At 38.8% G+C, this 14,229-nt stretch overlaps 1 protein-coding gene across 1 annotated transcript; it reads right to left on the bottom strand.

Annotated features, from left to right (window-relative positions):
• Nucleotides 1-241: 241 nt before the first annotated feature.
• On the bottom strand, nt 242-1,088 carry LOC112495875 (SKP1-like protein 11). The gene has a single exon (XM_025092749.2). The coding sequence runs from the start codon at nt 850-852 to the stop codon at nt 367-369; it is 486 nt and encodes a 161-aa protein (XP_024948517.2). The 5' UTR covers nt 853-1,088; the 3' UTR covers nt 242-366.
• Between the last annotated feature and the right edge of the window lie 13,141 nt (nt 1,089-14,229).

The raw sequence follows: 14,229 nt of genomic DNA, 5'->3' as shown, positions 1-14,229 counted from the left end.
AAAAACAAAAGAATCCGATCTAGAGAAAAGAAAACGATCCAAGAGCGGGTGGTAAATTACTCTCGATTTTAAAGATTCGAAAAAGATATCCTTATCAGGCGCAAGTGCCTCTTACAAAATAAGTTAACTTCTTCCGAAATATTGGCAGCTCAGCTCTGATGGTCTTGCATGGTGACTGCTTGCACCACTCAGAATACCTACCTGCTTTGAATAGTCAGATCGTGCTATCAACTTATTAACTAAAGAAGACAAACGAAGTTCTAATATTATTTTCCTTTAAAAACCAATCTAATTTAGCAAAATAATTAAGAGATCACTCGAATATTCAACCCTAGCAACATATAATTAACAAATTAAATCAAAAGACTAGTCATGAAAGGCCCAACCATGTTCATCCATAACTGCCTCTTCTTCCTCGGGAGTGAAATCTTTCTTGATATTAAACGTCCGACGAATCTCCTCGGGCGTCTTCCCTTTAACGATGTCGGCAGCGAGTTGACAAAGACGATGAAGCAACGCCGGAATCTCCAGATAGTTTGCAGCCAATAGAAGGCCGAAGTGAAGATCTTTATCCTCACTCACCTCCTCGTCAAATTTCTTCTCCCATTCTTCTTCTTCTTCTTCTTCTTCTTTATTATCATTGTTGTTGTTCCGATCACGATGCTGCATGCACTTGCACCATTCCACGACTTTGGCCAAATTACGGCTCGAGATCTGCAAAGGAATCTCACCGTCCGCAGCGTCGTCTTCGATCATGTTCCTGATCGTCCCCGATTGGATCATCACCTGCTTTTCGACCTCGAAGACCTCATTGTCGCCGCTCCTCAGCTTCACCGTGGACGTTGTTGCCATGTGATCAGATATTTGATTGAATATGATGAATTCAGAAGGCTGCGGTATTTAATAAGCGTTGTTTGTGTAATTAGTGTGAAGAGCTGGGGATTATAGGCGTCTGTATTTATAGGGTTCACTAGTTAATTACATATATAAAAAATTAGCACTATCCCAGTTCGGAAAGGATTTATAATTTCCTTGCTTGGTTAGACTTTGAACTACTTGAAAGACATCATTTTGTATGTAATTTATTATTCCCACTATGAAGTATTATTATTGGTGTCTCAAATTTGTAGATTTTTTTCTAACAGGCAACTTAAGTTTATGTTTTTTTCCATTCTTGGTTCCTCTGCTTTTTGTAATAAATAATAATTAATTATATATTTTAAGTGAATTAATTATAACTCTTTACAATTCTGACACTTACTTAGCATGGCATATTATTTAAGCTAGGAAATTTTGGAATAGTACCCCTATATAAGTTCCTTATAGAAAATTCTGAAAAGCTAAATTTATCTTTAAATAGAACTCCAATCTCTTTAATTCATTTCAACAATCTTTCTATATCTCTTTAACCCCCAAAGTCCTAACCCAGGTGTTAAATAAATAAAAGCACCAAGTCGGTCATGCTACTATTTCCACCCTGGCATGAATCACCTCAGCCAAATGGTACGAGCAGAGCAGGGGCAACATGAGCTGAGCCGAGACGAATGCTGACCAGAGGTATATACCGATCCGGTACCCGTACCCCAAAAAGCGGAAACACGATCTCACAGAATCGCGGCAGTTGCGCTTTCCCAGAACCGTTGCGGGAGATGCGAGATCCCACGTTTGCCCATGATGCAGCAGTTAGAGTCCCATGAGGGGCTGCCACTACCCGAAAAAGGTAGGATGAAGGGCAAATGGGAACGTGGGGACAACGGCTATAAAAGAAGAAGAAATCGACGAAGAAGGGGACAGAAAAACTGGAAAGAGGGAAAACGCTGCCAAATTGCAACCAGGCCATTTCCTTACAAATTTCTAACAAACATCTTAAATCTAAATTACACTGTTTTCCCGTAAACACCTTGTGCTAACTTAGGCATCGGAGGGTTTACGCCGGCAAAACCACCAGCGTCTCTGATCCGTTTTCGGTGAACGCAGGTCTAGTGAGAGAAAGGAGGGTGATTCCAGCCTTAGCGGTTTGTGCAGTAGTCGATAACTTAAACGTTGGTGAAAGAATCTGGTCGGTCTAAGGACGAGCAGATTTCGGCATCAACATTTTGGCGCCGTCTGTGGGGAGCTGAATAAAAAGCTACCACCAAATTAGCAATTACCGGAGAAGCAACGAACGATCAGATATGGATGTGTCAAGAAAGGATACTTTGAGGGAGGACAATGAAACGGTGGAGACAATCACTCTCCGGGAAATTGCGAATGAAGCCCGAGAGAGGATGATGCAAGACAGACTGGAGCGGATGGAGAAACAAATGAAGACTCTCGCGTCCATATTGTTTGAGTTGAGGGATGAACAGAGAAGGGATTGTGAAACCCCCGTGGGAAGAGATGAAATCGGAGCAGAACCCAGCCTCCGGAGGCGTCGAGTTGAGGAAATCCCTCCGCCCACAGGCCAACTTAATGGGGTGCATCCCCACAGAAGTACTGGTCGGATCCCAGGGGAACACGTGGATGAAGGGGGAGACCAACCTCGCCCCGGACGCATACGGGAAACTAATGGCCGAGGAGCAAATGTTGATGAAGGAGAGCTCAGACAGAGGTTGCAAAGCGCCGAGCAGGAGCGAGATTAGATAGCTGCACGGGATCCTGACCGTGCTATAGAATTGGAGGGGGAGGTGCGCAGATTGGCGCAGGTGATGTAGGAGATATAGGGCAAGAGAAAACCCCCGAGCTGGAGGATAATGCTAGATGAAGAATCTCCGTTATCAATTGAGATCATGGGTACCATAATCCCAAGAGACTTCCGCTTCCCCGACCTCAAATACTCCGGGCGAAGTGACCCGTTAGTGCACATTAAGCGTTTCAACGACATGACGGGTGTGCAGGGGCTGACACCAGCTCAGAGGTGCAGGGCGTTCCCGTTGACGCTAGAGGGACGAGCTCGAGAATGGTACCGTAAGCTGCCCCGAGGAAGTATAAAGGGGTATGAGCAGATGTGCCAGGAGTTGGCCGAGCAGTTCCGAGGGGCAGTAGCTGTTAACATATATGTTTCCATAATATTGATTTTGATGATAACAAACAAGTTTAAGAATGATTAATCTTTTAAGCTCAAATTATTTAATATTCTTTTTAAATAAATCATTATTTTCACATTATAAATGTTTTATATTTAATGGAAAAATGATTTTATGAAATTGATTGTTTTTATTCTTTTTAAATAAATCATTATTTTCACATTATAAATGTTTTATATTTAATGGAAAAATGATTTTATGAAATTGATTGTTTTTATTCTTTTTAAACAAATCATTATTTTCACATTATAAATGTTTCATATTTAATGGAAAAATGATTTTATGAAATTGGTTGTTTTTCAAAGTTTATGGTTTAATTGAAAGAATTTTGAAAACTTTGAAATAAACAAGTATTGCTTGAAATCTTGGTAAAGGACTTATTTGAAAAGTGTAATAGCATTTTGGGGTATACCATAATTTCAGAAAGTTTTGGGATTAACAAAGCATTACTTAGAAATTCTGAAATTGGACCTATGTGCAAAGTTTCATAACGTTTTGGGCCGTAATACAGTTTTATAAAGTTTTGTGGTCAAACTGTAAATTTGGAAAATATTTTCACTGTAGCAATCACTGTAGCAAACGGCTAACCGTTTATTTAAAACGGCTAACCGATAATTTCCAGAAAGCATGTTCTGCAAAGTATTGTTAAAATGATGATTCTGGAAACTAACGGTGAACCGTTTACTGAAAACGGTTAACCGATTATTTCCAGATTGCTAACCTTGAACCGTTTAGTAAGAACGGTTAAACCAAATTTGTTTTGCAGGTCCCTGGAAATTAACGGCGAAAGGGTAAGCCTAAACGGCTAACCGTTTATTTGAAAATTGGCCCAACGGTAACTTTGACCGGCCTAAACGGTTAACCGTTAATGGTTAACGGCGAACCGTTTTCGAGCAGACAGTCTGTAACGGCTAGTTTTTCAGCTCCAACTACAAATAAGCTCAATCTAATTCAAACAAGTAGAATTCCAACGATCATCATTGAGCAAAATATAGAGAATACAACTTTCATTGAGCTTTAAATCTTTGTATTCATCTCATTCATTCACACATTGAGCTTTCACTTGTGATCAAATATATTGTGTGTGAGAGATTCATTTGTAATCTTTTTTGTAAAATCAAGTTAAAAGATTGTAAGTGTTGGGATACACTTGGGTTAAGAGATTGGGGATAATCTCTTGTTGTAAAGGTCCATTGACACCTTGGAAGTCAATTGTAAGCGTTTGAAGCCTTGGGAGGCTAGCTTAGTGAAATCCTCAAGCCCGGTGTGCTTGGAGGCGTGGACGTAGGCGGGGATTGCCGAACCACGTAAAAATCCTTGTGTTTGTTTTCTCTTCCCTTACTCTTTTAATATTGTTCATGATTGAATTTATTGTTTTCAATTTGATTAAGGCAATAGATTAAATTGTTGTGTGGTTTGCCTAGGATAATTTTTAAAATCCCAATTCACCCCCCTCTTGGGTTGCCTAGTTAGTATTTCATTTGGTATCAGAGCGATGTACTCTTGTATAGACTTAACCGTCTAGAGTTAAAGATCAATAGCAACCCAAATTAGTTCAACTTTCATGGAAGGCCAATCCACCACTAGACCTCCATTCTTTGATGGTAATGACTATCATTATTGGAAAACTGGGATGAGAGTGTTTTTACAAGCCTTAGATTATGAAATTTGGGAAGTTGTTTGTGATGATTTACTCATTCCTAGAAAGAATGTTTTAAGTGAATTGGATAAGAAAAAGATGTCTTTAAATTCCAAGGCTATGAATGCTTTATTTTGTGCCTTAGATAAAAATGAATTTAATAGAGTTTCAAATTGTTCTAATGCTTATGAAATTTGGAGAAAACTTGAAATTGTGTATGAGGAGACTACAAACGAGGAGGAATTTCATGAAGTGTCGAATTTGGCACTTATGGCAATTGGAGATGAATCGGATGATGAACTTGATGAGGTAAGTGATCCAACATATGATGAATTGTATGATGCTTTTAAAGAAATGCATGATGAGTTGATGAAAATTGGTAAAAAGAATTCATGCCTTAAAAGGAAATTGCTAAAATCTACAAATGAAAAGGATGCCATGCAAAAATGCAATGAGTCATTGAATGAGAAGATTAAAGGATTAGAATTAGAGAATAAAACCTTGCATAATAGAGTTGCATTATCAAATGAGAAACTTAGCACTTCACATGAGCATCTAGAATCATATGTAGATGACTTGAAAAATGAAAATGATGCTTTACAAAAATGCAATGATTCATTAAATGAAAAGATTAAAGGACTAGAGTTAGATAATAAAATGTTGCATGATAGAATTGCATTATTCACATGTAAACAAAGTACTTTGTATGAGCATGAGAAATCACATGTTGATGAATTAATAAATGAAAATGAAACACTTAAGAAAAGGAGCAATGAGTTGAATGAGATTGTTTTTAAATTCACAAATGAGCAAAAGATGTTGGATAACATGCTTAATTCACAAAAATGTGTGTTTGATAAAGGAGGACTTGGGTATAAGCCTTACTTGAAACAAAAATATTATAAGAATTATTTTGTTAAGGCTACCTCCACAAATGATCAAATTGTATGTCATTATTGCAATCAAAATGGTCATATGAAGAATAGATGTCCAATTAAAAGAAATGTGTATTATGGAGTCAAATGTATTTGGGTTCCAAAAAGAACTAAATCTAACATTCAAGGACCCAAGAGTATTTGGGTACCAAAGGGTACAACTTGAATTTATTTTTGTAGGTACCATAAACAAGGAATGGTGGAGAGTTCCTTGATGAAGCTTGTGGAGATAATCACTTGATCATAATCTAAAGCAAAAATAATGAGGCAAGATGATTTAATTGTTTTGGTAATTATTATTGCCTTATTGATTATAAGTGATGGTATTTTAATCTTAGTAAATATTTAACACTTCATTTGATATCATAACATTAAGTGCATTAACATGATGTGGATAAGTTTATCTTGGCTATTTACTATATTGAGTGAATCATGATAAATGAATTTGCGAAAGTATGCTTGTATGTTTACATGATGGAATTATCATTGTGTTTAACATTGAGTGCTTTATCATGATGCATGGTTATATATATAAGATGATAGCTTGTCAACTTATCATGATAGATTTGTTTGATTTTTAATGATTATGTAATGCCTAAGCATGATAAATAAGTGATATGCTTTAATTCTAAATCTTTGAATATTTACATATTTCATGATTGTGTGATGTATATGCATGATAGATGAGTTATATGTTATTTCTTGCATTAGAAGTGATCATGGTGGATAATTCGAAAATCATGCATTTGAGATTTTTTTGTAATGGTTTTGCCATTGAATATAAATTTTCATCACCTAGAACTCCACAACAAAATGGAGTTGTAGAGAGAAATGATAGGTCTATTAAAAAAAAAAAATGGTTAAGACCACATTGATTAGATATCATCTCAATAATACTCTCTATGAGCTTTGGAAATATAGAAAACCCAACATTAATTATTGCAAAGTTTTTGGATGCAAATGTTATATTTTGAACACAAAAGATAATCTTGGCAAATTTGATCCAAAATTTGATGTTGGTATTTTTCTTGGCTATTCAAACACAAGCAAAACTTATTGAGTGTATAACAAAAGAACTTTGATTGTGGAAAAATTTATACTTGTTATATTTGATGAGTCTAATTCTTCCTCTATGGAGAAAGTTGTTTTTGATGATAATGTAGATGAAGAGCTACAAGAAGATTATCAAATGATAGCCAAAAGAATGCACCACTTGAAAATCAAGAGGAGCAACATGAAGAAACAAATGCGAAGTAAAATGAAGGTACTTCTCAAATACTCCCCAAGGAGTGGAGGTATGTTTCTTCTCACCTTAAGAACTTAATTTTGAGAGATCCATCACAAGGTGTAACTACTATATCATCTCTTAAAAATATATATGAGTATTTGTAATAATGGATTTGATCACTTGTTCTTTAACTCATCATTATGGCTTTTCTTAGTAGTCATGTTGATTTTGATGATCTATATATTGGCATATGTTGATTTTGATGATTTATATATTGCCATTATGTACTTATGCTTTGCTTAAGTTTTGATGATAAAATTTGTGCTTTGATGATTATTGTTTGATCTTATGCAATCTATGATTGGTGAATGGATGCATTTTTGTACTTTATTGATGTATTGTCAAATATGCATTACTTGCTTTAAATAATATCGAAAGGGGGAGAAATCCATGATCCTTGAGATCTTGGCGCATATGAGAGTGTAAGTTATATTAAAATGTCACATTTGATCTTTGATGAGTTTAGTTGTCTTGATTTCTAAAATATGATTAGTAATTATAAAGTTTGAATTGTTGACATTATGCTCTTATGACTTTTGCATTCCCTTGCTTAGCTTATTACTTGTTCTATTTTGGATAATATGCTTTTTGAACATTTTTATTGTCCAAAGAGGGAGACAAAGTAATAAATCTTTTTAATGATGTAAATTGGGGAAATAACATGTATTTTGAGCATTCTTTTAATGGTTGATATATGATTATGGAATCCTCGGATTTAATTTTTACAAGTGTTGGGGGAATTCATATTGATTTTGATGATTAATGATTATATGTGCATTGCTTGATGAATTGATGAAGTTATTGGTTTGTTATAATTGTTGAAGCTTATATCTTTTTAACCATGTTGTGTATTTGATAATTTGTTCATTTTTAAGGGGAGACTTTACCGAAATTTTTGCTCGCACAAAATAGGTAATATCTTCATCGAATTATTTTCATGATATTGTTTCAATTGCATCTATCTTTCCTTTTTATGATGAAGGGGGAGATAAATATGATATGTTTTTGGATAAAATCATTTTGGTTAAATTTTTTAATTGGCCATATATTTAGGGGGAGCATACAATATGATTTTGAATAATATGCATTTTGAACTTTTTTGTTGTCAAAAAGGGGAGAATAACATGAACTTTGAATATTGTTTTGATGATGAATATGTGCTTATGGTGATGTTTTTAAGATATGATAATGATTTGATTACATTGTTTTATATGATATTTTGGAAGTGATATCACTAATCTTGTATTTGAGGTGATGCTTGTTGTTAGGGAGAGATTCTTTCAAAATTTCTACTCAAACAACATGGGTAACAAATTTGCTATTTTTTTTCTTTTCCTTTAAAGTTTTCTTTTTGATGATGAAGGGGGAGAAGAATACATGTTTTTCAAATCTATAAAAATTTGCTACTTTTGTCTTTGCCAATTAAGTTTTTCTTTTTGATGATGAGGGGGAGAAAAACCCATGTATTTAAATCATGAATTTAGCTAATTGGCAAATTGTAAAAGAAGATTATATTTAGGAGCAATTTGTGGAATCATTCTTTAAATACATGAAATGTTTGTCATCATCAAAAAAGGGGAGATTGTTAACATATATGTTTCCATAATATTGATTTTGATGATAACAAACAAGTTTAAGAATGATTAATCTTTTAAGCTCAAATTATTTAATATTCTTTTTAAATAAATCATTATTTTCACATTATAAATGTTTTATATTTAATGGAAAAATGATTTTATGAAATTGATTGTTTTTATTCTTTTTAAATAAATCATTATTTTCACATTATAAATGTTTTATATTTAATGGAAAAATGATTTTATGAAATTGATTGTTTTTATTCTTTTTAAACAAATCATTATTTTCACATTATAAATGTTTCATATTTAATGGAAAAATGATTTTATGAAACTGGTTGTTTTTCAAAGTTTATGGTTTAATTGAAAGAATTTTGAAAACTTTGAAATAAACAAGTATTGCTTGAAATCTTGGTAAAGGACTTATTTGAAAAGTGTAATAGCATTTTGGGGTATACCATAATTTCAGAAAGTTTTGGGATTAACAAAGCATTACTTAGAAATTCTGAAATTGGACCTATGTGCAAAGTTTCATAACGTTTTGGGCCGTAATACAGTTTTATAAAGTTTTGTGGTCAAACTGTAAATTTGGAAAATATTTTCACTGTAGCAAACGGCTAACCGTTTATTTAAAACGGCTAACCGATAATTTCCAGAAAGCATGTTCTGCAAAGTATTGTTAAAATGATGATTCTGGAAACTAACGGTGAACCGTTTACTGAAAACGGTTAACCGATTATTTCCAGATTGCTAACCTTGAACTGTTTAATAAGAACGGTTAAACCAAATTTGTTTTGCAGGTCCCTGGAAATTAACGGCGAAAGGGTAAGCCTAAACGGCTAACCGTTTATTTGAAAATTGGCCCAACGGTAACTTTGACCGGCCTAAACGGTTGACCGTTAATGGTTAACGGCGAACCGTTTTCGAGCAGACAGTCTGTAACGGCTAGTTTTTCAGCTCCAACTATAAATAAGCTCAATCTAATTCAAACAAGTAGAATTCCAACGATCATCATTGAGCAAAATATAGAGAATACAACTTTCATTGAGCTTTAAATCTTTGTATTCATCTCATTCATTCACACATTGAGCTTTCACTTGTGATCAAACATATTGTGTGAGAGAGATTCATTTGTAATCTTTTTTGTAAAATCAAGTTAAAAGATTGTAAGTGTTGGGATACACTTGAGTTAAGAGATTGGGGATAATCTCTTGTTGTAAAGGTCCATTGACACCTTGGAAGTCAATTGTAAGCGTTTGAAGCCTTGAGAGGCTAGCTTAGTGAAATCCTCAAGCCCGGTGTGCTTGGAGGCGTGGACGTAGGCGAGGATTGCCAAACCACGTAAAAATCCTTGTGTTTGTTTTCTCTTCCCTTACTCTTTTAATATTGTTCATGATTGAATTTATTGTTTTCAATTTGATTAAGGCAATAGATTAAATTGTTGTGTGGTTTGCCTAGGATAATTTTTAAAATCCCAATTCACCCTCCTCTTGGGTTGCCTAGTTAGTATTTCAGTAGCCCCAGAGGACGACATGATGGAACTGATGGGGATGAGACAAGAGGAGCATGAATCCCTTCGAGACTTTGTAAAACGATATCACCGAGCCGTGCTGGATCTGGGAGCTTTTAATCACCCGCAGGCGTTGAGGGGATTAAAAGAAGGTGTAAGGATCGGCCGACTGTGGTATAACTTAAGAAGCCCCCTCGTACAGAATTACTTGGCGGGGTATGAGCAGGCGAGGCGAGATATAGAAATCGAAGAGGAGAAATCGGCAAGAATTAAAAGTGAACAGCTGGAAGAGCTGAGGCGAAAGGACCGGCGAGCCCCGAAAGGGAGCGGGTCGGAAAAGCGAATCGGAGAATCTTCAATGATAGGCAGAATATCAGCTCGGTCCCGCCCTTACCCCACAGCTCCGAGAGCACAACAGTTTCAACACAGCCGAGCTCAACCTCCGCGCCCCCCGATCCCAGAGCGGCAGCGAGTACTCCGGCAGATGGCTGCCCACCCCTATCACAACACTCCCAAAGCATTACATGCGATAAATTCCAGGGCTAGACGACCAAATCAGTTAACGACCGAGCCAGACCGATGTGACATTCATGATAGCCGAGCAGTTCAGCTGGTAGACCAGAGCTTGGCATATAGATAGTACACTCCCTTAAAGATCTCCATGGAGGAATTGTATGAGAGGATTGAAGGACGAGGCCTGCTGTACCCTCCAGCCCGATAACAAAACCAACTCACCGACGGGATAAGAGTAGATTCTACAAGTTCCATGACACTCACGGTCACACTATCAGCCAATGTCGTGACCTGAAGATTCAGGTGGAGGACTTAGTGAGGAACCGATACTTGGACGAGTACGTAGATGGAATGTCCCCTGTCACGGAGTCGCAGTACACGCGGGATGACGGAGTTGAGAGGGATTTGGAACGTGAATAGCCGACCATCCGTGTGATAGCAGGAGGGCCAACATTGGCCGAGGATTCGAACAGAGCACGGAAGAACTATGGGAGGTACGCCATGACTAGCAAAGAAGTGCTTTTCAATTTGCCAGCAACCAAGAAGGCAAAAGTGCGACAAGTTCCCATTATGTGGACAGATGACGATGAAAAGGGTATCTTATATCCTCATGAAAATGCATTGGTAATTAAGGCAATGGTGGCCGGTACAGAATTGCGACGAATATTAGTAGACACAAGCAGCTCGGTTGACATCCTGTTTAAGTCGGCTCTAGATGATATGGGGATTGCAGACTTGAAACTAGAACAGACAAATACGTCCTTGAAGGGATTTGGAGGGGGACGGCTAACTCCCATGGGGATCATTGAACTCCCGATTACTGTGGGGACAAAGCCATTTAAAAGAACGATGATGCTGGACTTTGTAGTGGTAGAGGAAAGAAGTCCTTACCAGATGATATTGGGGAGACCATTCATGAGGATAAGCCAATGTGTGATGTCCACGCATTATCTGGCGCTGAAATACAGAATAAGTGGAGTCGTGGGTGTAGTAAAGGGCGACCAGAGAATGGCCAGGAGCTGCTATGCTACAGCGGCCAAGGAAACATTGCAGGTTACCTCTCTAGATAACCGAGGGGATTCAAAAAATGGTCGCCAGGAACCTGTTGAGAACCTGGAGGGGGTTGTTGTGAGCAGGAGTGACCCGAGCAGAGTGGTCAGAGTCCGATTGGAATTGGGTGAAGAAATAAAATGCGAGCTGGTGAAGTGTCTACAGTCCCATGCGGACATATTTGCCTGGTCTCATGAGGATATGCCAGGTATTGATCGAGGGGTAGCTTGTCACAAGCTGGCAGTCAAGAAAGGGGCAAGGCCGGTGAGGCAGAAAAGGAGGTGCTTCAACCAGGAAAGGTACGAGGCCATTAATGCGGAGGTGGAAAAGCTGCTAAAAGCAGGATTTATAAGGGAAGCCAAGTACCGAAATGGATTTCCAATGTAGTACTGGTAAAGAAGGCCAATGGGAAGTGGAGAATGTGTGTAGATTTCACGGACCTCAATAAGGCATGCCCAAAGGACAGCTTTCCCCTACCAAAAATAGATCAGTTGGTAGACTCAACCGCGGGTCATAGTCTGCTCAGTTTCATGGATGCTTTTTCCGGATACAACCAAATACCCATGGACGAGCAGGATGAGGAAAGCACCACCTTTATAACTAACATGGGTTTGTTCTGTTACAGGGTGATGCCCTTTGGCCTAAAGAATACAGGAGCTACCTATCAAAGGCTAGTGAACAAGGTCTTCAAGCCATTGATCGGCCACACTATGGAAGTATATGTGGGCGATATGATCACCAATTCAAGAGAACCGACAGATCATGTGAAGCACTTGGAAGAGACCTTTGAATTGCTGAGGAGGTATGAAATGAAGCTGAACCCGGAGAAATGTGCATTTGGGGTCAGCTCGGGCAAATTTTTGGGATACCTGGTGAGCCATCGAGGGATTAAGGCCAACCCGGAAAAGATATGGGCGGTGATAGAGATGAGGTCCCCACGAACAATTAAGGAGGTGCAGAGCCTTACGGGGAAATTGGCAGCATTGAACCGATTCATTTCGCGAGCCACTGATAAGTGCCACCCTTTCTTCCAAATCATAAAGAAAGGGAGGAAGATGGAATGGACATTGGAATGTGAGGAGGCATTTGGACAGCTGAAGGAATACCTAACCCGCGCCCCGTTACTATCAACTCCGAGAGAGGGTGACCAGCTGCTTTTATACTTAGCAATCTCTAAGTGGGCTACCAGCTCGGTCTTAGTCAGGGAAGAAGAAGGGAAGCAACACCCGGTATACTACACAAGCAAGGCCCTGGTAGACGCAGAAACCAGATATCCATTAATGGAGAAGTGGGCGCTGACTCTGATAACCGCAGCATGCAAACTCCGACCATATTTCCAAGCCCACCAGATCATTGTGATGACTGACCAGCCCCTTCAGTAGGTGCTTCAAAAACCAGACGCGTCTGGTCGGTTAGTAAAATGGTCCGTGGAGCTGAGCGAATTCGACTTATCATACAGGCCCCGAAGAGCAATCAAGGCCCAAGCCCTGGCTGATTTTATGGTTGATCGTGCTGGACCAAGGGAAGAGGTCCAAGAAGAGCAACCAGCAGGACAGGAGGATCCAAAGAGGGTATGGCTGGTGATGGTTGATGGGTCACGTAGTGAACAGGGATCCGGAGCAGGAGTTATAATACGAAGCCCAGAAGGTGTCGAGGTGTCTTATGCAGTAAAGTTCGAGTTCCAGCTTACGAATAACCAAGCTGAATATGAGGCCTTCATTTCTAGACTCGGTTTGGCACATGCATTACGAGCAGAAAGGGTTGAAATCCGAGCAGATTCCCAGCTAATATGTAACCAGCTCAACGACCAATTCCAAGTAAGGGAAGAGAAGTTGGGACTTTATTTGAAGAAGGCGAAGCAGATGGTTGGGCTTTCCAGGAGGTGGAGGTAAAGCAGATATCTTGAAATGAGAATTACCGAGCGGACATGTTGGCTAGGATGGCTGCAATTGCAAATCCGAAATTACCTAAATCGGTTCCACTGGAGGTAAGGACCTCGCCAAGTATAGGGGAGGAGGCAGAGGTGATGAGAATAAGTACTGAAGAGTCATGGATGGACCCAATTCTTGCATATATCCGCGATGACGTTTTACCAGAGGACAAAAGGCAAGCAAGAAAGCTGAAATGCCGAGCAGCGAGGTATACTCTACTCGATGAGGTACTCTACCGCCGAGGATTCACTTTGCCCCTCTTGCGATGTGTGGATGATGAGGAGGCAGATTATGTACTAAGGGAGATTCATGAAGGAATTTGCGACAATCATTCGGGAGCAAGAACCTTAGCCTTCAAGGCACTCCGGCAAGGGTACTTCTGGCCAACAATGCACCAGGATGCGAAAAAGATGGCAAAGAATTACAAAACCTGCCAAAACTTCTCAGAGGTTCCCGCACAACCCCCAGAAAAGCCGACCACTATGACATCCCCATGGCCTTTTGCTCAGTGGGGAATCGACCTGATTGGTCCGTTACCGAAAGGCCGAGGAGCGGCAACCCATGCAATCGTAGCAATAGACTACTTCACCAAGTGGATAGAAGTGGGGGTCCTTAGCCAAATCACGGAGAGGAGGACAATGGATTTTATCTGGAAGAACATCATCTGTAGATACGGAATCCCGTATACCATCATCACCGATAATGGGAGGCAATTTGACAA

The sequence above is a fragment of the Citrus sinensis genome, chromosome 7, assembly GCF_022201045.2.
Source record: "Citrus sinensis cultivar Valencia sweet orange chromosome 7, DVS_A1.0, whole genome shotgun sequence".
Lineage (NCBI taxonomy): Eukaryota > Viridiplantae > Streptophyta > Magnoliopsida > Sapindales > Rutaceae > Citrus > Citrus sinensis.
The sequence above is the reverse complement of the archived record's forward strand: the minus strand, read 5'-3'. Positions and strand labels throughout refer to the sequence as shown.

Bases quoted from the DNA above. Each gene is read 5' to 3' on its own strand.
- LOC112495875 (XM_025092749.2), bottom strand. From the start codon at position 852: ATGGCAACAACGTCCACGGTGAAGCTGAGGAGCGGCGACAATGAGGTC.